The sequence below is a fragment of the Lampris incognitus genome, chromosome 17 (genome assembly GCF_029633865.1).
Source record: "Lampris incognitus isolate fLamInc1 chromosome 17, fLamInc1.hap2, whole genome shotgun sequence".
NCBI classification, from domain to species: domain Eukaryota; kingdom Metazoa; phylum Chordata; class Actinopteri; order Lampriformes; family Lampridae; genus Lampris; species Lampris incognitus.
The window spans coordinates 40,804,857-40,827,969 of record NC_079227.1 but is presented as its reverse complement, the minus strand read 5'-3'; the positions used below and the strand labels follow the sequence as shown (position 1 = coordinate 40,827,969).

At 44.7% G+C, this 23,113-nt stretch overlaps 1 protein-coding gene across 1 annotated transcript in view; it reads left to right on the top strand.

Moving 5' to 3' along the window:
• Positions 1–1,535: 1,535 nt before the first annotated feature.
• The window catches only part of LOC130127231 (H-2 class II histocompatibility antigen, E-S beta chain-like), a 30,873-nt gene continuing 9,295 nt past the window's right edge, over positions 1,536–23,113 (top strand). The window contains exons 1-2 of the mRNA XM_056296800.1: positions 1,536–1,593; positions 6,248–6,520. Of these exons, the coding sequence (XP_056152775.1) occupies positions 1,536–1,593; positions 6,248–6,520 (331 nt within the window). The remainder of the gene's footprint in view (positions 1,594–6,247; positions 6,521–23,113) is intronic.

Sequence of the window (23,113 nt, the reverse complement as noted above, 5' to 3'; positions counted from 1 at the left end):
CCTTCTTCTATCCACTTAGCACCACATCTTATATAGGCACCTTGTGCTTTTTAAGATATACATTGTCAAGCTTGGCCTGTAGACTAATATAATAGCTTTTATCAGCATCAGATACTAATGTCTTATTACAGCAATCTCTTATGTCTTGTACCAATTAGACCTCATACTCTCTTTGTTGTCTACATTTAGATTTACTAAAACTTATTGAAAACTCTCTCACTTTACATTTAAAAAATCCCCATCTACTACTGCAGCTAGTTATACTCCTATCTTTCTTAATGCTTCGTAATAAATCTTTGATAGATTTAACAAACGCCTCATCTTTTAGGAGGTCTGCGTTAAACTGCCACTAATCTTTGTTACATTTAGTCCTGCTCTCTGGGTTCAATACCAGATGAATTAAACGATGATCTGTCAAGGGAGCGCTAGAAGTTGACACGTCTGACACATACTTTACAATGTGGGATGTTGCTAACCATACATCTGTTCTGGATTTACAACTGCCGTTTGGTTTAACCCAGGAACATTGACTAACATCTGGATTCCTGTCTCTCCAAACATCTGTTAGAGCCTTGGAGTCAATAAAATCAAATAAATATTATTATACTGGTTAGTACTGTATCTAGAAGGACACGTGTCCTGCCATTCATCAGGCGTCAAATTTAGGTCTCCACCAATCAGAATAAAGTCAGTATGAGAGACTTCCTTATATTCAGAAATAACATCAGTCACTTTCAATAACAAAAATGTGTTTTGGTTGCTATTGTTATATCCATCGACATTTATCAGAATAACAAAAGTTCCCATAACTGCCGGAAGGGGTCCCAAGGGCTCCGTAGGCTAGTCCTGAAGGGGCCCCATGGAGCACTTCGCTTCTTGGCTCGTTGCTGAGTCTGCCACTGGGGAACTGGAGTGGTTTGAGGGTTCTGCATTCTCTCCTTCGGGGTCAGCAACGGAGGTGTCGTCTGTTGGAATTGGGACTGGTCTGCAGTGGGTGGCGCGTATCCACGTGGCTCTTTCAGCAACCTGGACGGCCGTCTGCGTCGTCCACAACACCTGGAATGGACCCGCCCATCTGTTGGACCGCCAGGTCTTTCTCCGGAAACACCGGATGATGACCCAGTCGCCGGGGAGGTAGGAATGGAGAACCTTCTCAGCTGGGGTGGGGAGAGCAGCTCCACCTGTCGGGAGACTTGGGAAAGAGCAGAGGAGAGATTACAGCAGGACTGCAGCACATCATGCTCGTAAAGAGCGGTTTGGGGAAGAGCTCCCGGTGCAGGGCCCGTTCCCATGGTCGGAGGCCGTCCCATGAGAATCTCAGAAGGACTAAGCCCTGCTCTGGAGTGTCTTTGTCGCATGCGCATGTACATAAGTACCAGTGGGAGACATTTGACCCAAGACAGTCCGGTGTCCTCACAGCACTTGGCCAGTTTGTTTTTTAGTGCGCCGTTCTCCCTTCCCACTGCCCCGCCGCTCGCCGGGTCATAAGCACAATGGTGTCTCAGATCTATGCCGAGACTTGTTGACATGACAAGATGACTGCCGTTATCACTGCTGAGTTTGTTGGGGATGCCCCACCGGGGAAGAATTTCGGTGAGGGGGGCTTTTGCTACGGCCGAGGCCGAGGCACGTTTTGATGGAAACACGTCCACCCATTTGGACCACATGTCCACCATGACCAGGCAATATGTTTTCCCTTCACATGGCGTTAACGCAATGAAATCCATCACTACATGGTGGAATGGCCCCGTTGGGGGGGGGGGGGGGGGGGGCTGCGCTGCTCTGGGCAATCTGTTTGTGTGGATTGTGTTGTGCGCAAATCCTGCAGCGTCTGCAGTGTTGCTCTGCGTAGGGTGTGAAGCCCTTGGTGGATGTTGTGAAGCTGCGGAGCAAGTGCGGTGTGTGTGTGTGTGTGTGTGTGTGTGTGTGTGTGTGTGTGTGTGTGTGTGTGTGTGTGTGTGTGTGTGTGTGTGTGTGTGTGTGTGTGTGTGTGTGTGTGTGTGTGTGCCAGTGTATGGGCCTCAGTCAGTGACGGTGAGGTGGAGGAAAGAGCCAACATTCGTGGCGTCACCGCAACGGTGGCGCTGAGGTCTACCCGGTACCATTTTAGTGAGGGGGACCAGTCGCGTGAAGCCAGTCTGACGCCAGAGAAGCTTGTCGCGCGAGTGGACCCGTATCTTTCCACTGTGAACCCCGTGGTTTTACCAAGGAGACGTGCGGGACCTCGTCATCAACCGAAAACAGCGCAGTCTGATCGGTGTCTAATGCGCACGTGAGGAAACCCCATTCTGATGCCCAATAGAAATGTCGTAACTCATCCCCTGCTCTCGTGTTCCATGGCTGCGCCAGCGCTGTTCGTAGTTCGAGTCGGATGTGAGGGTGACATGAGCGGTGCAGTGTAGGTTGTCCGCTGTCATGTAAGTCGATGCGCCCCCTGTTGTGGTGTGTGAGCAAGGGAGCAGAGCCGCTGTGTGTATTGGGAGGCGGTAGGAGCCCACATGTAGACCCGTAGAGGGAGGGCGGGGTTATGTGTATGCAGAAAACTATTCGCTGCTGGTAGCGAAGTGATGTGCAGCCCTGATGGGGTGGAAACAACAGAGATGCCCAGTTGGATCATGCCATCTCTACCCAGCTAATTAAATGGGCAGTTATCAGAAATCTAAACAGGCAATTTTGTCGATGAGTTGTCGTCCAGGCAAGCGAGGCGCACAGGGACGGATAATGGCTCCGCGACACACGTACCACTCGCAACAGTGGAGAGGACCGTTTGGCCGCTCCGTGGTACCGTGGACGGGCCATCGGCGGTTCTCACCACCGTTCGTGTGGCTCCCGTGTCCAACAAGAAAGGCAGCTCAGCATTTACAAGACGCAAGGTTATCATTGGCAGTTTTGGGAAAGCTGGCTCATGAGAGACATGCTGTCCAACTGGGGAAGCTAACAGCAAAGCAGAGTCTTCATTGCTAATCAGTGTATGTGGTTGTGTCTGTGCAGTCATACGACCTGATGTGGCAGCAGATGTGTCCAGGACCCCCTCCTCCTCCTCCCGTGTCGCCTGTCAGTCCGAGCCCCGGTATGAGCCTCCCCGTGGGGCCCGCTGGTCGTAAGGTCCGTTGCTCCGTCCCCTTCCGCCCTGTGGTCTGCTCTGACCCCATCCTCGGCCTCTGCCACGCCCTTGGTTGCACCCTCGATGGAGTGGACAGTCTTTAGCCCAGTGACCGGGCTGGCCACATGTGAAGCAGCAGCCGTCACCCAGTTGGGGGCCGCTGGGCTGGACGTGTTGCCACGTGTTCTGACGTCGTGAACGGTCCCCGGGTCTGCCCTGTTGCCCAGGTTGGTGGGGTGAAGCCGCTGCGGCACCACGGAGGAGAGAGAGAGATGGATTAGGAGAGGGGTGAGATAGATGGATTAGGAGAGGTGTGAGAGAGAGAGATGGATTAGGAGAGGGGTGAGATAGATGGATTAGGAGAGGTGGGTGAGAACGGGTCTTTGTCTGAGTCGTCGTTGCGCGTCATAGTCCTCTGTAGCTTTTTTTCTTTCCCTCCTTTCACACTCTTTCTCCCACATTCCCAAAACTCTTTCTGGCTCTGCCATATACTCTAACCATGTTGTAGGAATCTGTTTCCTTTCCAAGACCTTCGCTCTTCCCTTTTCCATGGACTGTCGGACTTTCATTAGTTTATTCTTGCTCAAAGTTCCTTCAACAGGAAACCCATGACCCTGTATCCAGTCTAAAACATGTTTTACCGAGTCTTCACCATATTTCCTTATCATTATCTGATAGATAGGACCCTCCATACCTATCGGGGCCAGTTTACTGCCCTTGTTTCCCTGTTTTTTCCTTTTTTTCTCTTCTGGGTTCACTTGATCCTACCAGGTGACCACTTCTATTAGTGCGAGACCGAGGGTGAACAGCCGCCTAATTGTCAGTGCACGACCTCATCTGGTTTCCTCATGTTGCTCCATCCTACATCTGTTCATTGTGTTATTCTAACAAGACACCTCACACGTCATGTGTCATGTCATGCTGCTCCACCCACCTCTTGTTGCTCCATCCTACATGTGTTCATTGTGTTATTCTAACAACACCACACCTCACACGTCATGTGTCATGTCATGCTGCTCCACCCACCTCTTGTTGCTCCATCCTACATCTGTTCATTGTGTTATTCTAACAACACCACACCTCACACGTCATGTGTCATGTCATGTTGCTCCACCCACCTCTTGTTGCTCCATCCTACATCTGTTCATTGTGTTATTCTAACAAGACACCTCACACGTCATGTGTCATGTCATGCTGCTCCACCCACCTCTTGTTGCTCCATCCTACATGTGTTCATTGTGTTATTCTAACAACAAGACACCTCACACGTCATGTGTCATGTCATGCTGCTCCACCCACCTCTTGTTGCTCCATCCTACATCTGTTCATTGTGTTATTCTAACAACACCACACCTCACACGTCATGTGTCATGTCATGTTGCTCCACCCACCTCTTGTTGCTCCATCCTACATCTGTTCATTGTGTTATTCTAACAAGACACCTCACACGTCATGTGTCATGTCATGCTGCTCCACCCACCTCTTGTTGCTCCATCCTACATCTGTTCATTGTGTTATATTAAACTTACTTAGTGGTGCACACATCTTCATATCTTCTCTCCACGTGCTCCATAGATGAATCCTCTGATGTTACACAATGAAGTGTTGCTGCTGTGCTCACCAGTTGTTTAGTGAATACACACATTCCACACAACAGGTCAACTAAACACAACTTCACTCACATCATGCCCAAGTAACACACTGAACATGACACTCACCACACCAAACTGACCCAACAATCTGAACACAAGGGGGCGCACATGTACTGGCTGGTCCCACCATTCTGACACACAAGGGCAACACACAAACAACACTCTACCAACTAAACTACAAATAACACAACACAGCACAATTCTTCAACAAGTTAACATTTAGATAGTAACCAAGGCAACACACACACAACACATCTACATTAAGAAACCCCCCCCCCATAACATGGAGGGTAGTTGGTAGAGTCCAGCGGGCCGCCCTGTATTTAACAGCTGCTCTGTGGAGCGCCCTCTGCTGTTCAGCCTGACAAGAAGTCCTGCAGCACCGACGCCCCAGCACTGCTGCCTCAACACACAACATTAACACAACACGAACCACACATGTGGCCTCGAGAGCTGCCATCACACACACACACACACACACACACACATATATATATACACACACACACACACACATATATATATACACACACACACACACACACACACACATATACACACACACACACTGATGAGCCGCCATTGCGTTATGTGACGCAGATCAGGAAGTACTGTGTAAAGAGTCGTGCTGTAGTAACGTACTGAGGCCCCTCCCTCTTTGACTTCTCCTAAAACAGTGACGTGTCCCCCCTGTTGTCCATGACGTCATGAATAAATCCCTCTAAGAGTTTGGGACATTTATACCTATTTCCGCCATTCAGCGTCAAACTGATGTGTCGCTTTTATTATTGGGCTTGCTTCGCGCTTGGCTTGTGTGTGTGTGTGTGTGTGTGTGTGTGTGTGTGTGTGTGTGTGTGTGTGTGTGTGTGTGTGTGTGTGTGTGTGTGTGTGTGTGTGTGTGTGTGTGTGTGTTCTTGTACATGTTGAGTGTGTATTGTCTACTGGTTGAGTGTGTATTGTGTACATGTTGAGTGTTTATTGTGTACATGTTGAGTGTCCTGCAGCTAGGGGGCGCTATACTAACAACACATGTCCTCTCTTCATTCTGTCACCGGCCAAAGCTTCTCAGTCCCCGAACAGGCTCGAACCTGTGAGTTTCTGTCCCTTTCCAGCATTAGGCTCTACCCTCTACCTGGTAACAGATGACGTGCAGGCCTCTGTTTTTTCTATTGGCTGATGTTGGGAGAGCTAGCCAGCCCAGTGAGGTGACTGGGTGGTGGACTGGTTTATGTCCAGGGGACAGTCCACACCAGTCAGTCTGTAAAGGAGGACAGTCTATTGTGTTCATCAGCAAGACAGACACATGGCTTCATGCTGCCTTGTTGTGTGTTGCTCCCTCCTGGTCGTGGGTTTCTATGGAGCAGGTGAGATAAAATATGTAAATCAGTCTCTGTTGGATGGACTCTGCTGTGTTGTTAGAAAAGAGGTTTTAATTATTGTCTTTAAAACAATTCAACTAAGTAACTTGAACCTGTTTCTCTTTCTGTTCCAGATGCGTTTTTGAATTATTACCTGGACACATGTGTGTTCACCTCCTCTGAGCTTCCTGACATAGAGTACATACGCTCTCTGTATTTCAATAAGATAGAATATGTCAGGTTTAACAGCACTGTGGGGAAGTTTGTTGGATACACTGATTATGGTATCTATGTCGCAGAGGTCTGGAACAACGATCCTGCAAAGATGGCAGAGATGAGATCTGCGAAAGAGAGATACTGCAAACATAATATAGAGATATGGTACCAAGATGCCCTGGATAAGACAGGTGAGCTGCTCTGCTATGATGACTATTACTACTACTGTTACTACTACTATTAGTAGTACTAGTATTATGACTATTACTACTACTGTTACTACTACTTTTAGTAGTACTATTATTATGCATGCATGTATCCGTGTGTGTAAGTGAGCGCGCGTGTGTGTGTTTGTCACCGTGTGTGGGTCTGTGTGTGTGTTTGTGTGTATCTGTGTGGGTAAGTGCGCGCGCGCGTTTGTGAGTTGTGTGCGCGCGTGCGTCTGTGAGTTGTGTGTGTGTCGGTGTGTGCGCGTGTACGTGCGCAAACGTTTGTGTGTGTTTGTCACGCTGTGTGCGTCTTTGTGAGTTGTGCGCGGGCCCGTTGGAGTTGTGTGTCGTGTGCGCGCGCGTCCGTTCGCGCGCGCGCCCGTGCGTGTGTGTGTCTCTGTGCGTGTGTTTGTTTGTGTGTGTGTGTGTGTCTGTCTGTGTGTGTGTGTGTGCGTGTGTCTGTATGTCTTTGTGTGTGTCTGTGTCTGTGTGCGTGTGTCTGTATGTGTGTGTGTGTGTGCGTGTGTCTGTATGTCTTTGTGTGTGTCTGTGTCTGTGTGCGTGTGTCTGTGTGTGTCTGTGTGTGTTTTTTGTGTGTGTGTCTTTGTGTGTGTGTGTGTTTGTGCGTGTGTGCGTGTGTGTGTGTGTGTGTCTGTCTGTGTGTGTGTGTGTGCGTGCGTGTGTCTGTATGTCTTTGTGTGTGTCTGTGTCTGTGTGCGTGTGTCTGTGTGTGTGTGTGTGTGTGTCTGTCTGTATGTGTGTCTATGTGTGTGTTTTTGTGTGTGTGTCTTTGTGTGTTTGTGTGTTTGGGTGTGTGTGTCTGTGTGTGTGCGTATGTGTGTGTGCGTGTGTGTGCGTGTGCGTGTCTTTGTCTGTGTGCGTGTGTCTGTGTGTGTGTGTGAGTGTTTTTGTGTGTGTGTCTTTGTGTGTTTGTGTGTGTGTCTGTGTGTGTGTTTTTGTGCGTGTGTGCGTGTGTGTGTGTGTCTGTGTGTGTGTGTGTGTCTGTCTGTGTGTGTGTGTGCATGTGTCTGTATGTCTGTGTGTGTGTTTGTGTCTGTGTGCGTTTGTCTGTGTGTGTGTTTGTATGTGTGTGTGTCTGTGTGTCTCTGTGTGCGTCTGTATGTGTGTCTGTGTGTGTCTGTGTGTGTGTGTGTGTGTGTGTGTCTCTGTGTGTGTGTGTGTGCGTGTGTGTGCGTGTGTGTGTATTATTGAACAATAGAACATGGTACATAAAACAGGTGTGTAGTGTTACGGACACACATCAGGTTCAGTATAATTACACAACTACGTCAGAAGAACCCAATCAGGGTGTGAGACAGTCCCCGACATAAAGCAGCGCTGCCAGCAGGTATTAACGGGCTCCAAGCCCCCATGTATGTAAGTCGGGTCTGGCTGTCTGTAGGAGCCTCGCTAGTTGAGCTGTTTGCTTATTAGACGGATGCAAGTCTCAGTCTTAAAGAGCGACGGTGGTCGTAAAGCTGTCCGTCAAGATGGTGTATGAGGATGGTTGTGAACACAGCGCACAACTATTGATCATCTATGACGTCAACAAAGGATTATTGATGAACCCGGAACAGGTTATTAACATCGTGTGGGTTGGGGCTGGAAGAAAAACAACATATGTGTCTAAAAGAATATAATGACATGTAGGGATGAGGTGGGGAAATGAGTAGTATTAGGCTGTACATACTTGTCAACAATGTTGAGTGTTAAGTACTGAGTAATAACAGTGGAAGAGCGTGTAGTATCTGTTTTAGGAGAAGTACAATTCTAGTGTTCCCTCCCATGGACGAGGCAAGTGTGGGGCTGACAGGAGCGAAGAGGTTGTCTTCCACTAACTTCAGAGGGTTTCTTGGCAGCCTTGCAGTGAGTTATTCAGTAAAGTGGGAGAAATGCAGCCTGCTGGAAACCTTGTTCTGAGCTTCAGGGAACTTATTTGTGTTTTAATTAAACCTGCTGAAGTGGGAGTAGGAGGATATAATGAAGCATGAGTATGCTGCATCTGAGTTCAGCATCTATGCAGTGAATGCGTGAAGGCGTCATCAGGAAACTGAGATTAGTTCTTAACAGACGCAGCTAATGGCGGTGTCTGAGCCAGAGATGTGGAAGCAGAGGCTTATCTTACAGCTGCTATGGGTCATTCTGTGACTTGTTTGCTGATTCTGAAAGAAATGTGTAGTTATACTCCTGTAGTGCGTTGTGTAGCCGTGTCAAAGGGCAGTAGAGTGGACTTGGGGTGATAATGGTTTGCATTATAAAATGTCCTTTACTGAAGGGTGCTCACAAGAGTACATAGCTGCTAGCTGCAAAGCTTCAGTTTGATCACACTGACAGGCTACAAGTAGTTTGGATATAAAATGTTAGCGCATTTCATGATTTTGCAGCATAGCGCCACCTAGTGGCCAATTAACAGTAAATAATGCACAGAACCTCAGGGCGTCATGACTTATTGGTGGACCAAGTTTCGTGTTAATGGGAGTTGCTGTGAACAAGATCCGCCACCTTGAACCAATAGCATAGCTGCTGCTAAAGAGCTGCATGTTGTCCCTTATACTTTAAACGCTTATAACACAAAAACCGTCGCTGATAAACATCTGAACACATTCACACGTCATGCTGGTAGTGTCACGTGTCCTGTCAAATATTTTGGAATAGTTTGATCAAATATGTGTGAAAATAAAAAGTATTAGGTATATTGTACACTGTACAGGCATATATTGTACATTGTTGTGGATGCATGTTTTGACCGATTAGAATGACCTTTGACCCCCTTGATATCTTCATTCTCCAGAATGTCTGTGGCGATGTTGGTAGCAATTGAATGAATCTGTGCGGAAATGTTTATGCTCTATTATTTTTCATATTCTGAAAAATATAGAGTGACGGACTTCTGAACTGACCATATGTTGCAGTGCAGCAAAGTGGCATCACTTACTGGATCTGCTCACAACATCTCAGCTCTGTAGGATGTGCAGGGGATTTGTGGGAAATTTTGGGGCATTTTTGAAGTTTCGCAGGTGAAATTAACATTTTTGTCATAAACCACGCCCACTTTTTAAATTATGACTAAATTGCACGTATCAACTCCAGTATGAGCCTAGATTGCGCACCCCAAATTTCCTCCAAATCCATAGTGCCTATTATGAGATATAATCTTCTCCGATTTATAGCGCCCCCTACTGGACAAATGAAACGCACGTCATGGTTTAGGATCTTTTCACAATATGTGAGATAGGTCTAAAATTTCAAGTTGATATGTCAATGCATTGATGAGTTATGGCACCGTCATGGAAAATCACCGTTTTCAGTCAAGGTTCATTGATCTGTCGAATCAAAACCGAGCAACGGATCAAAATTATTTCGACAACTTTTTTGCCTTGAGTGACTGTAGATGATGTGTGCCACGTTTCGTGTAAATCGATCGCACGGCCTTGGAGGAGTTCGAACAAGTAGTTTTGGCTATTTTCACAAATTTGCGAAATGAAATTACAGCAGAAATGGGCGTGGCCTATACCACGTGATTCAGCTATGCTCAGTGAATCTGTCCATGTAAAGGTTTTGCATGTCCGATGTACGGTTTGGGAGTTACACGCCAAAACGCCTTGACCTTCAAAATAGCGCCACCAACTGGTTGACATGTGTCATTTTTTTGCATCTTGGGTAAGTGTGAAGTTCTGTACCAGGCCTCCAAAGGGTTTTGTAGAATCTGTTACGGTGTAGGCTGCAGTACCACTTTTACCAACGGAAAAATAAAAAAATAAAATAAAATAAGAATAAAAATCTGAGCAGAAACAATAGGGGTCCCCAGCCCCTGGGGCTTGGACCCCTAATAAATGGTAACAACATAATACAAACAAAGAACAGACACACAACAAAACAGAAGGGGAGTACACGTGTACACATGTAAAGTAACAGACGGCTGTCAGGACACAAGTGTGGTAGTAGGTCAGCAGCTCGTTACTTGTGTTGTTGTTTCAAGGTTGAGAGGTTTAATTTAAGACTCACTTCTTGGAGACAAGCAGGGATCTTAGGTAGTGATTTACACAACTCCTGTTTGTGAGTACACATGTTGCATCTACAGTAACACAATTAATCAGATGTTGAAGAGCAAATCTTCTGGATGAAGACAGCACCAGGTCACGTGTCTCACGTTAAAGGAGGGGCAGAGTGACGAGACTCCACACCAGTCCAACACTTATGGGACATTTCACCATCACACAACACGTGTGAGCGTGTTTGTGTGTTGTGTTACCAGAATCAACGGAATCTAGAACTTCCAGACCTCCTTCTGCTTCACTGCTGGACAGGACACATGTTTTAAGCTGGTGTGGTTTATTCTTCCAAATGACATTTAAGAAAGTTCTATTTGCTTCTGTGGCGGTAGAACCATAAACCAATAGAGACACAGATGGACCCACAAAGCGAGACAGGCCCTCTGCTTTGGAGAGGAGAACTCCTCCTAAAGTAGAGAAACCCCTTCCAAGATCAATCCTGAAGACAGACTTGGTCTTTTTAATCTGTTGGAGAAATGGAGATGTTGTCTAGCTGTAAGATGTGTAGTTGTATATATTCCCAAATACTTAACGGACTCTTTTAGCGGATGTTTCCAACTACACAATCGCTACAATCACGCACAGACAACATTCCACATGTGCACACATTTAGTCGCAGGTCCGAGGCCCTGGAACATTGGTTACCTGAGGTAACAGAGTTCCTCACGTGCTTCTTGTCCTTCAAAACAAAGTGGTGTCGTCTGCCAGTTGTGAGATGTTTAACTCTCCACCAAAACCCGACATTCCTTCCAAACGTCCATCATTCTCGATATTAACTGATAAGAATTCAGCACCTCAAATAAATAAGGGAGGAAGAACAGGGCAGCCTTGGCGGAGCCCTCTGTTCATCTGGACTCTTTTACAGCTGTTAAAGTTCATCATAACAGAACTATTCATATCTTTGTAAAACATATTGACAATGCCAACAAAGTTATTCCCAAAGCCCAACGCCTCGACGGACTGTAACAGAACCGTGAGTTCAATCGCGTCAAAGGCCTCATAGAAGTCTAGGAACAAAATAAGTGCTTCAGAATTTACTGTATCTGCATCATCCAGCAGATCTAGGATGAGTCTCATGTTACAGTAACGTGCCGGGTTTTCATGAGCCCTGTTTGAGGTCCGGCTATAACAGAGTCTAGTCCTCAATGCGGAGGGCTGGACTGAGGCGACTCACCGCAGAAGAGCCGTTTAACATGCTTTATTCCAGCTCTGCTAGGCACTGCCGTAAATCAGTTTATGGTAACTCCTCTGGGGGCCGCTGTCGTAATAATGTAAACTAACCTACGACACATCAGTACAACCGCCAAGGCTGGACTACCCCGGGATTCCAATCCACGACCTCTCTGCTGTGAGGCGACTGTGCTGACCACTGCGCCACCATGTGGCCCCAAACATTATATACTCTCAGGATTAGCAATTCTACACATTTGACATTGATTCAAAAAGTTAATTTCAAGTCCTGATGATGATGATGATGATGATGACGATGACGATGATGATGATGATGATGATAACAAAATAATTCTTTACCAGCTGAGCCCAGTGTGAGACTGACTTCAGTGACGCCCCCTGGTGGCCGACATCCGGCCATGCTGATGTGCAGTGTCTACAACTTCTACCCCAAATACATCAGTGTCACCTGGCTGAGAGACGGACAGCCGGTGACCTCTGACGTCACTTCCACCGATGAGCTGGCAAATAGTGATTGGTACTACCAGATCCACTCCTACCTGGAGTACACGCCCAGGTCAGAACACTTAGACTCAGTACCAAATGGACCGGTCCAAATACATACACAATACTTTAACACTACACACTCACATTTACACACACACACACACACACACACACACACACACACACACACACACACACACACACATAATGACTGGACAACAAAGAACAAAGTGATGGTTTAAGGTGGAACGTGTCTCCTCAGTGTCTGCTCTGTAGACACCAGCTGTATGTTTAAGGTGGAACGTGTCTCCTCAGTGTCTGCTCTGTAGACACCAGCTGTATGTTTAAGGTGGAACGTGTCTCCTCAGTGTCTGCTCTGTAGACACCAGCTGTATATTTAAGGTGGGATGCGTGGCTCTATACAGGTGAGATCCCAGATGGACGACTGAGTATTTATTGTGTATTAATACCGTGTTTTAAACTGGGCTGATGTTTAGTATCAGACTCGACTAGTTTCTGTGCAGACAGACAGGGAAGTACAGACTTACCTCATCCAATCACATCACGTCTTATTTATTGTTGATATGTTGTTTATTTCCTGTGTTTTCTTCTTCTTCACTTATTTCATCTCAGGTCTGGAGAGAAGATCACCTGCATGGTGGAACATGCCAGTTTCTTCTCTCCTAAGAAAGTGGACTGGAGTGAGTATCTATGTGTGTCTCTGTCCATGGATAGGTGATGAAGACATAGAGAGACAGGTCAACATGCAGATGTGTCTATAGATAGAGACATGTGTCTGTCTCTCCAGATCCCTCCATGCCACAATCAGACAGAAACAAGATCGCCACCGGAGCGTCAGGTCTGCTTCTGGGATTGATTTTGTCTTTGGCAGGTCTGATCTACTACAAGAGGAAGGCCAGAGGTCAGTAACACTAGATCAGTCCAGACCAGGTTTACACTGGTTCACATCAGTCCACATATACACATTACACTATAATACCACTACACTATAATACCACTACATATACACACTACACTATAATATCACTACATATACACAGTACACTATAATACCACTATATATACGCAGTATACTACATCACTACATTACAAACACATATAAACAGTACACTCTATATCACCACACTATATCAGTACATATAGACCATACACTATACATATACATAGACAGTACACTATACATATCAGTACACATGTACAGTACACTGTACACATTAGTACTTATAGATAGTTGAAGAAACAATAGTTAAGTTGGGTTTCATCAGTACTTGAAGTGGGCCAGAGTTGTTTGGTTGTATTTCAGTCTCTTCACTCTTCACCACTTTTCTTATCGTTGGTCTTTTTTAACAGGGCGTGTTCTGGTTCCAACCAGCTGAAGCAGGAAGTGACGCTTCTTCCTCGTTGGTTGTTTTGGTGGCAGTCCAGTGTGTGTTGCTTTCACCTGAAGGTTTTCTCCCAGATTGTCAGTGCTGTCCCCTGCTGGATCTCATTGCCTCCTGCTCGTATTCTTACTAATTGTTCTACAGATTCTGATGTCATAGACATATAAAGAGTAGACGCCGCATCGACCGCTGCTGCCTATTGGCGCTGACGAGCCGTGGGGCCGCCATCTTGGACCGGTCACCCGCTCCACTCAGTGTAATGCGTTTGGCAGGCGCAATGAACTGTCAGCGCAGTTAATCAATCATAACTCGCTGAATACCAAACTGATTTCCACGCCTTTTTTGTTGCTGAAAACGTCATGTATGTAGCTATGATACAGGACACATGGTTCGACGTATTTTAATGTTCATAGTTGGCTTAACAGTAATAGAATATTCTGATATATGATATATGTGATGTATGACAGGTAGCTACCGTATTGTTCTGAATAGAAGACGGGGTTTTTACCCTGGAAATACGTATGAAAAAGGGGGGGTCGTCTTACATTCGAGGTCTAGACTTTTGAATGTCAATATACATTCTCACTCAGTCAGATTTGTTTCAAGACCGTTCTAAAATCAGACCACATCGATGGTTAATGCAGTTATTGAAATGTTGAAATGGTTATTTTTTCACTAGGAGATGGATAGTCTCAATAGACTACAGTTTATTTTCATTTGTATGCTATTTAAATACCATAAGTCATTCATTTACAAATGTATTTACATTTTTTTATTTAAATGTGACAATTTCATCTAAAATATATTGAAAACAAAATTTTATTTAAAAGCTGTTAAACAGACTACCTTGTTTTATTCGATGTGTTTTTATTATCATTATTTTCAAATATAATGTTTTTCTTTATAAAACCAATATTTGCTCTTCAAAAAGTATTTTTTCCAAAAATGAGTCTTGAAAAAGGGGGGGTCGTCTTATAATCAGGGTCGTCTTATATTCGGAACAATACGGTATTTAGCAAAACACTCACTATAAAATATATATATATATATATATATATATATATATATATATATATATATATATATATATATATATATACACACAGACACACAAGCTAAAATATGATAGAGAGGCAGAAGCAGATAGTGGCAGTAAAGTCAGCTATTTTAATAAGTTGAAGAAACAATACATGATTAGGCTATATAAATATATAAACAATATATGAACACATTATATATCTACAGTATATATAACAACAATATATGTTATATATCAGAGAAAATGAAAATATATATAAATCCCCGCCCCAAACCATATTTACACATGTACAAAGTTGCTTACATAGGTGACCAGTACATTACACACAATGGACAAACGTAAACACTGACAACAACACAAAATATTTACATGTGAGGGTAGGAAGTATACAGTGTGTGTGTGTGTGTGTGTGTATAATAAAGTGGTTTAATACTGTAATAATATCGTAATTATATCCAATAGTATGATGTAATAACAAAAGATAAATACAGATATACATATATATTTTAAAGAGAGATAAATATATAAACAATGTAGCATAACAACGTAGGGGAAAGAATAAAAGTTGCTAATTAAAGTTTGACATGAAACCCCTAAAACCCTTGAAAGAGACCTGTTCTGCAGAGTTTCTTTCTCGTGCTCACTCTCTGCAGGTCAAGAGAGGTGAGTTTTGCAATGTGGTGCCACCGTATCTTGAGAAACACAGACACAACCAAAGACAACAAGTTGTAGTGGTGGTTGTCGATGCCAAACGGTGTCTCCTCAGTGTGTCTCCCCAAGCAGAGAAACCTCCTCCTCCGTGCCAGTCTCCTCTCGGACGATGTGGGTGACTGTAGACAGCTTTGGAGTTTGCTTTGTTGCAGCTTGGCGAACCACCCTCTCTGCAGCTCTCAGCACCTCATAATAATAATAATAATAATTATAATAATAATAATAATAATAATACATTATATTTATAGAGCGCTTTACACAGCGCTCAAAGACACTTTACAGAACAGAGAAAGTAAGAACAAAGAACAAAGCAACTTTAATACACAAAGATTAAAGTATGTGTTAAAACAAGATAATGAAACCCAACCTTCCCTGTGCCTTGTGATGGGTCACTAGGCCGCCGCCCGCCGTTGTGTTGCAGGGCCACAAGGTGGCGGGTGGGCAGCTCTCGTCACGTGATGATGGCACAGCAGCATCTCTGACGAGGCTCGCACGGCACACGTCACAGGACAGCTTCCGCTCTAGAACTGTTTTAAACAACTGCGTATCGCGCCAGTGTTTGGGGGGGGGGGAGGGAGAGGTCTTATAAACACACACACTGACTTCATTGCGTCACGTCCTGTTTGGTTTCCTTGGAAAAAAGCTCTGTGCTAATTTGGCGGCGTGTTACTTTGGGCGCGGTTCTCCCCTATCTTCCTGTTGTTAGGATGGATGACATGTGAATAATACAGTCTGTGCTGCGCCACCTGTGTAACATTCGCTGGTCAATATAATACCAGTAACGTTAATATTGTTTTATCTGTACAATAGCATTCTTTTGTCAGCTGTAAAGTCAGTGTTATGGAATATGACTTATAAAGTCTCAGTTCATAGCCGGGTGAACACCGGCACTGAGCATAGCCTAGCTAGCTGGCTACGATTTCGCAGTTGGACATAAATACAGTACAGTAATATTATATTCACAAAATACAACCAATAGTGATGTTCAATCTTACTTGTGAAAAGTAATCCCCCGAGCCCTGTTTTCCACGGTCCGTCGATTGGAGCAGGAATATGCTGAACAGTGTTCTGCCATCTTTCTCAGTCGTGTCGTGTATTCTGCTGCTAGGCAACTCGTAGGATGACCGGTCCAAGATGGCGGCCGTATTTCTCGCGCCCCAACAGCCAATGCGGCGTCTACTCTTTATATGTCTATGGATGCACCGCTACTATCCTTCGCGGACTTCCATATCCCAAGATGCTTTGCGCGCCGCTGCTCCGCCCCTTCTCCTCACCAACAACAAATAAAGATAAATAAATAATGGGCGGCGGACGAATGTCTGTTCAAAGCACCGAGCAAGATTTCCCTTATAAATGTAAGTACTGGGTTTCTACTCATTTGAACATCTAAGGGCAGATATGTTAAACTTCAGGGGAGCTTAAAAGCTCAAAATGTCTGTTAGAATACGTGAGGTTAGTATTGCTTCCATGTAGCCACCTAGCATGCTAGCCGACGGCTCGATGTGAGGCCTCAGTTTCAGCTTTGAACTGAAGCCTTATAACGCTTCACTTTCCCATGTTCCACTTTACAAGCTGGACTCATATCTAAGATGATCGGGACATTTTATAGACTATTGATACTTCATATTATCTACATCAATGCACCAAGATGAACTAATGTCAGGTTAAGTTGTGAGTCCTGCCTTATTTCCAGACTGTAAAACCGTTAAGTGTAGTTAAAGGTTTTAATTATGATGAATGTAGTCCATAAGAAGCCTTCTGTCTGGTGACATAACACACAACATGCTTTACATGTCAGCTTGTTTAAGGCAGCAAGGAACAAACTGAGCAGTTCATCTCACTCCGTGAAGACAACCAGCAACTGTTTACTGGAGCCAGAATGAGAGACAGGCGTTGATTGGTTGTTGTTCTTTGTGTGGGTATTAATTGTTATGAATAAGTTTATTGTGCAAAACGTTAGATGTTTTATAAATTAAAATATTGTTACTTTGTTATATGTGTTATCTATTCTTTTTACTATTTACAACTAAAGTACAACCATTTATAAAAGGGTTAACAAACATTTCACGGGCAACAAAGGACTGAATTTTTTCTTTTATTATAATTAATAATTAAGCGACAGTCTTAAAATGTACAACTATTCACAAATTAGGGGAAAAAATTTGCTGAGCAGGAGTCCCTGACGGTGCTGCTGGGCTGGATGGAATGCCACAAGAAAGACCCTGGTGTCTTCTGGCTGCCAGCAGGACTCATCAATGACGGTCCCCAGAGTTTGTTTGGGGGTGCATGTTGTCTTGTACTTTATAGTACTGATATTAGTCATGAATGGACCGGAGACCAAGGCATAACGTTGACCTTTTACTAGGCATGTCTTCAAGTCCCAACACTCGCGCATGCGCGCTCATTACATATCAAAACCTGCTCACTACATCTCCCCCTTTTACACTGATACTTTCAGGATCTTTACAGAACAATTAAATCACATGTTAATAAAGCCTAATGCTGATTTTACCAACAAGGCAGGGGAACAGCTGGCACCTTAAACCTCTCTGTAAACGTGAGCATATGTAGACTGGTTAAATGAACTTCACATCTCACATCTCATATCTAGACACACATTTCACATCTCATATCTAGACACACATTTCACATCTCATATCTAGACACACATTTCACATCTCATATCTAGACACACATTTCACATCTCATATCTAGACACCAGTGTTGTAGTCGAGTCACTAAACCTCGAGTCTCGAGTCGAGTCTCGAGTCCCCAGTGTTCGAGTCCAAGTCCAAGTCCGAGTCACCAAAGAAAAGTCGAGTCCGGGTCCGAGTCGAGTCCCTATTACCCTAGTCCGAGTCCGAGTCATCAAGGTTGAGTCTGAGTCGAGTTCCAAGATGGCTCCATTGATCCACTCGGGCACAGTCAAAGATCTGACATACAAATAAAAAAGGTGTACATTAAACAAAAAGGACACAGCTGTCACCATTTCAAAGGGAGTTTAATTACTTTGTGACACGATAGCCAAACAAATGCACACCCACACACTCGCACACATGCACGCGCAAGCATGCGCGCACACACACATTTTTAGAACAGTCTGAATTTCTTTGACATTCTGAACACTGGATGTGCTTCAAAACACATTGATAGCTGTGAATAGCATGATATTAGCAAATGGTGGAAACAGTATACAGAAGTAAGTTCCACAGCATACAATACATTCATAAAAACTAGTCAAAAGACATTGTCTCTCAGGAATAGTTAGGAACAAAAGGCTGGTGGCACTAGTTTTAAGCATTCACGTTGCATTTCAAAAACATAAGATCTGACAGCATGGAACTACTCAACCTTGCACGGTGAGGCCTCATCAAAATGCCTCCATGACTAAATACCCTTTCAATGGGTGCACTGGAGGCAGGGATAGAGAATACCTGTGTGGCAATCTGATAGAGAGGGTAGGGAATTTGGATTTGTTTTGCTGCCAAAACCTGAGGCACGGGACTGAGTCAGAGTCCTGCTCGGCGATCAAGTCGAGGTATGCAGTCAACTGAGCCTGGCCAGACGGCTTCTTCTCGGTGGAGGAGGGAGTCCTCCTGTAGTGGGAGAACATTCTCAACTGCTTCTCAGGAGGAGACTCTGAAAGTTCACCTTCCCCTGGTCCTGTTGCTTCCACTGCATCTGCTGTTGATACCGCTTGCTTGTCACCCTCTGCCTTTATATACTCTGAAATGAGAGGGGGGCATGGGGGACTCATTACAAATATGTTATTGACTAGGCCTACATGACAAATGACACGCCTATGTGCTTTATTGTAACACCTTCAATGATATAAACATCCCAACAATCAAATAGTTAATCACTTAACTAACATTAATCAAAACATTTCTCACCTTTGATCTCAGTCTTCAGCACATCTTTGATATCACTGTCCAGCTGCACATCATGTTCTAGCCACTGGAAGCCAAATGCTGGGTCCAACACAGATGCTATGAAGTAGGCATTGGTGAAAGGAAATTTGGTAGGGCCTCTTCCTTCAGCTGGCTCACATCCTGGTATCTTGACTGCACTGAAAACCTCTGCAAACCTTGTTTTCAAGGAGCTCTCCAGAGCTCTCCCCAGAGGCCCACAGTATCTGGCTTTTCCTCTTATTTCCTGCAGGTGACAGCGCAGAGTGAGGACACAGGGCACAATCACACTGACGGTGACAGTAGTCTCACCCTGAGTTATGTTGGTTGCCTCTAAGAACGGATCAAGAACTTCTATCAGTTCTTTAAGCTGAGCATACTCTCGCGGGGATAAGATAAGGCTTTTGTGCCCCTCTGATTCCAACACACTGGACAGCTTTTGCATGTCTAAATGCACATAAGCCTTCACCTTCTTCAGAGTGGAATTCCATCGTGTGGCATTCGCTGTTGGAATTGTTGCATCACCAAAACACGCTTCAAAGCAGTCTTTAAACGAGGTGCCACTGTGGAGGAGGTTGGCTGCACGGGATAGCTTTGCTAGGGTGCTTGACAGCCCACTGTTGTCTTTCAGACCATCTTTTATGACCAACTGCAGTGAATGTGTGAAGCATGATAGTCTCTGCATCTTACAGTTCTCAGCCAAAGTGTCATTGACTGTCTGTTGATCTTCTGGCATCAGGTCTTGCCATATTTCATCATCCTCCTCAAATGTGCTGGGATCATGAGCTTCAGCATCACAAGGATCCTCTAGGGGAAAGCTGGCCTGGAAAGCTTTTCTCATGTTGGATGCATTGTCAGTTATGACAAAGTTGATCTTGTCCTTAATCAGGTATTCTTCAGCACAGCATTCAAACATCATTGCAATCTTCTCTCCTGAGTGTTTCCCATGCACTCTTTTGCAGGAAAGAAGATATGACTGAAGGCTGAGTTCCTGTTTTTTGTTATCCATTGCCACTGTGTGTGCTGTCACTCCAAGGAATGACCGCATATTTCGATCACTCCAAATGTCTGTGGTAACAGCAACACTCGATGCTTCTGCCAGCTGGCTCTTTATCTGTTCTTTCTTGACTTCCACCATTCCTGGAATGGTCACAGAGGAAATTATGGATCTTGCTATGGGCCGGTACTGAGGGTCCAGGATATGCAGCAAGTGCTTGAAGTCCTCGTTGTCAACGATGGAGAGTGGCAAGCAGCACTTAATGATTAGATCTTTTACAAGGGCATCACTTATAGCCTTCTGACGTGGATGTTTGAGGTCGTACATCCTTTGCTGTCCATCATTTAAAAATGATGTGATAGTCTTCTGACCTGGAGCAGCTGGCATCACACTGAAGCAGTGGAGGCACGGTATTCTTGGAACCTAGGGGAAGATAGGATACACACTTTAGCTTGCTAATGCCAAACTGTTTCAAGTAATCTTTCTCACAGCAAAAAGTGTGTAACGTTATAGCTATAACAATGTGCAATACAAATGTTACACATTATACACATAGTTGTTTGAACCATAACCAGTTAAGTTACATATTTAGTTATCTATATAACTAACATTACCATATTAGTAGATTAACTAATGTAAGCTAGCTGGATAAATGAAAAGTATGAGAAAAGATACATAATTTATGAGACTAACAGGACAGGGATTAATTAGCAAAACCCAGTCATTTAATTATTGATTTAAGTATGTTACATGCTACCTAGCTGAGCTTTAACTCTCTATCCTCCGTGAGTCTGTATGTTTATTCTGTATGGGTCAGGGAGGATGTGATTTTGTTAGAAGACAGAGCCAGTTCATAGTACTGTTCAAAAGCTACGTCGCGCGTGTCTATTTTTAGAATTTGGCACAGCCAATGCTGCATATATGCAAAGAAAAATATCCCCATATTTACAGTAGCCTATGCGGTGTCACCAATCACCATACGGTTCGGTAGTTTCCGGTACATCGGGGGGGGGGAAATGCCACATCCGTCAAATCTCGTACCGTCTCCAGCTCTCAAGAAAACCAGTGGCGGCATCCACATTAGCTTTCTTCAATTAGTCCATTTAGCGAGTAATAGCCTACAATTATTCTTATTTGCATTGTAAAGTTGTGCACATTTTATCAGCATTATTTGTGGATGCATATAGGCTAGACTCCTTCCTTCTCCGCACGTGGAGGATATTCATGGCGGAGACCTGCCATGTGCGGATTTGTTATTGCTAGTTAAGGTTAATGCTAACACGGTAGTTCAGAGTGGTGTGTTTTTTTCTGTTAAGTGTATGCTACTTGGTAATTGGCTAAATGATAAATAAGAAAAATCAGTTTTAATCTCCCTATAATACGAAGACGCTGCGTGTTACTTACCAACTCATCATTAGTGAGATGGATGGCACGCTCGTACCGAAAGCGAACCGTACTGTGACTTTTCTGTGCAATGCTGCATTAGCATGCTAACAGTAACGTTAATGAACTTACCTATACAGTCTCACTTGGTTCTAGTGATATGATATACCCGCCACACCACCCAACCCAACGGTTCTAGTGACGTGGTATACCCGCCGCACCACCCAACCCAACGGTTCTAGTGATATGGTATACCCGCCACACGACATGACCCAACATCTTGGACCAGTGGTTGAGTCACTTCAGAGGCTATTGTTACCGTAGCTAGATAGCTAGCTAGCTAACGGTAACTGATCACCAACCATATCATCAGCGGACTGCATATCACTTACTTTTCTGGGTGCATCCTTGACAGATGTCTGTTGAAGTTTGAGGTTGTCCCGGTCTTCTCCTCAATAGTTCGTTTACATATCGAACATCTAGCAGTGATCTTGCTGGAATTTGTTGTAAAATCTGTGTAAGCAAAGCGCACAATTCGGGGGGTCTCTTTAGGCATCTTGGCGCTACTGAACATGACGGTATGCACGCCACGTGAATCCGCATGTAGGTGGAACACACGTGCCTGCCCTTACACGGAATTGAATAATGTTACAGTATTAATATAGCTATCAATATATTTTAATAGGGCATATTATTTAAAAAAAATCTAACAAAAACAGTCTTTATCAATTAAAAAGTCAGAGTCCGGGTCTCCAACTTCCGAGTCCGAATGCAGTAAATTCGCGAGTCCAAGTCCAAGTCCGAGTCATCAGTTCTCAAGTCCAAGTCGAGTCACGAGTCATGAAAATCAGGACTCGAGTCGGACTCGAGTCCGAGTCCTGGACTCGAGTACTACAACACTGGCATGAGGATATGTTATGTGCACTGTCGTTGCCAACCAAAACCACAGCCGCAGAACTGTTCAAGTGGCTGGATGATTATATATCAGGAGAACCGAACCGGTCCTTTTGTGTCGGCATATGCACAGACGGAGCTGCTGCCATGACCGGACTGGTGGCTGTCTGGTGTAACTACTCGGATTAAGGAGGTTGCACCTGAATGTGAGTCTACGCATTGTGTCATTCACCGGGAGATGCTGGCTAGCCGAGAAATACCGCCGGAACTTAACAGCGTTTTGAATGACGTCGTTAAAGTTATTAACCACGTCAGAGCACGCGCCCTTGACTCGCGCCTGTTCGAGCAGCTTTGTGAGGAGATGGACGCGGAGTGCAGACACCTTCTCTTATACACAGAAATAAGATGGCTATCCCGAGGGAGGTCGCTGGCCAGAGTGTTTGAATTACGAGAGCCGCTGCAGAGATGTCTCTCAGAAACCAGTCCCCGCTGGCAGCACATGTCAGTGACG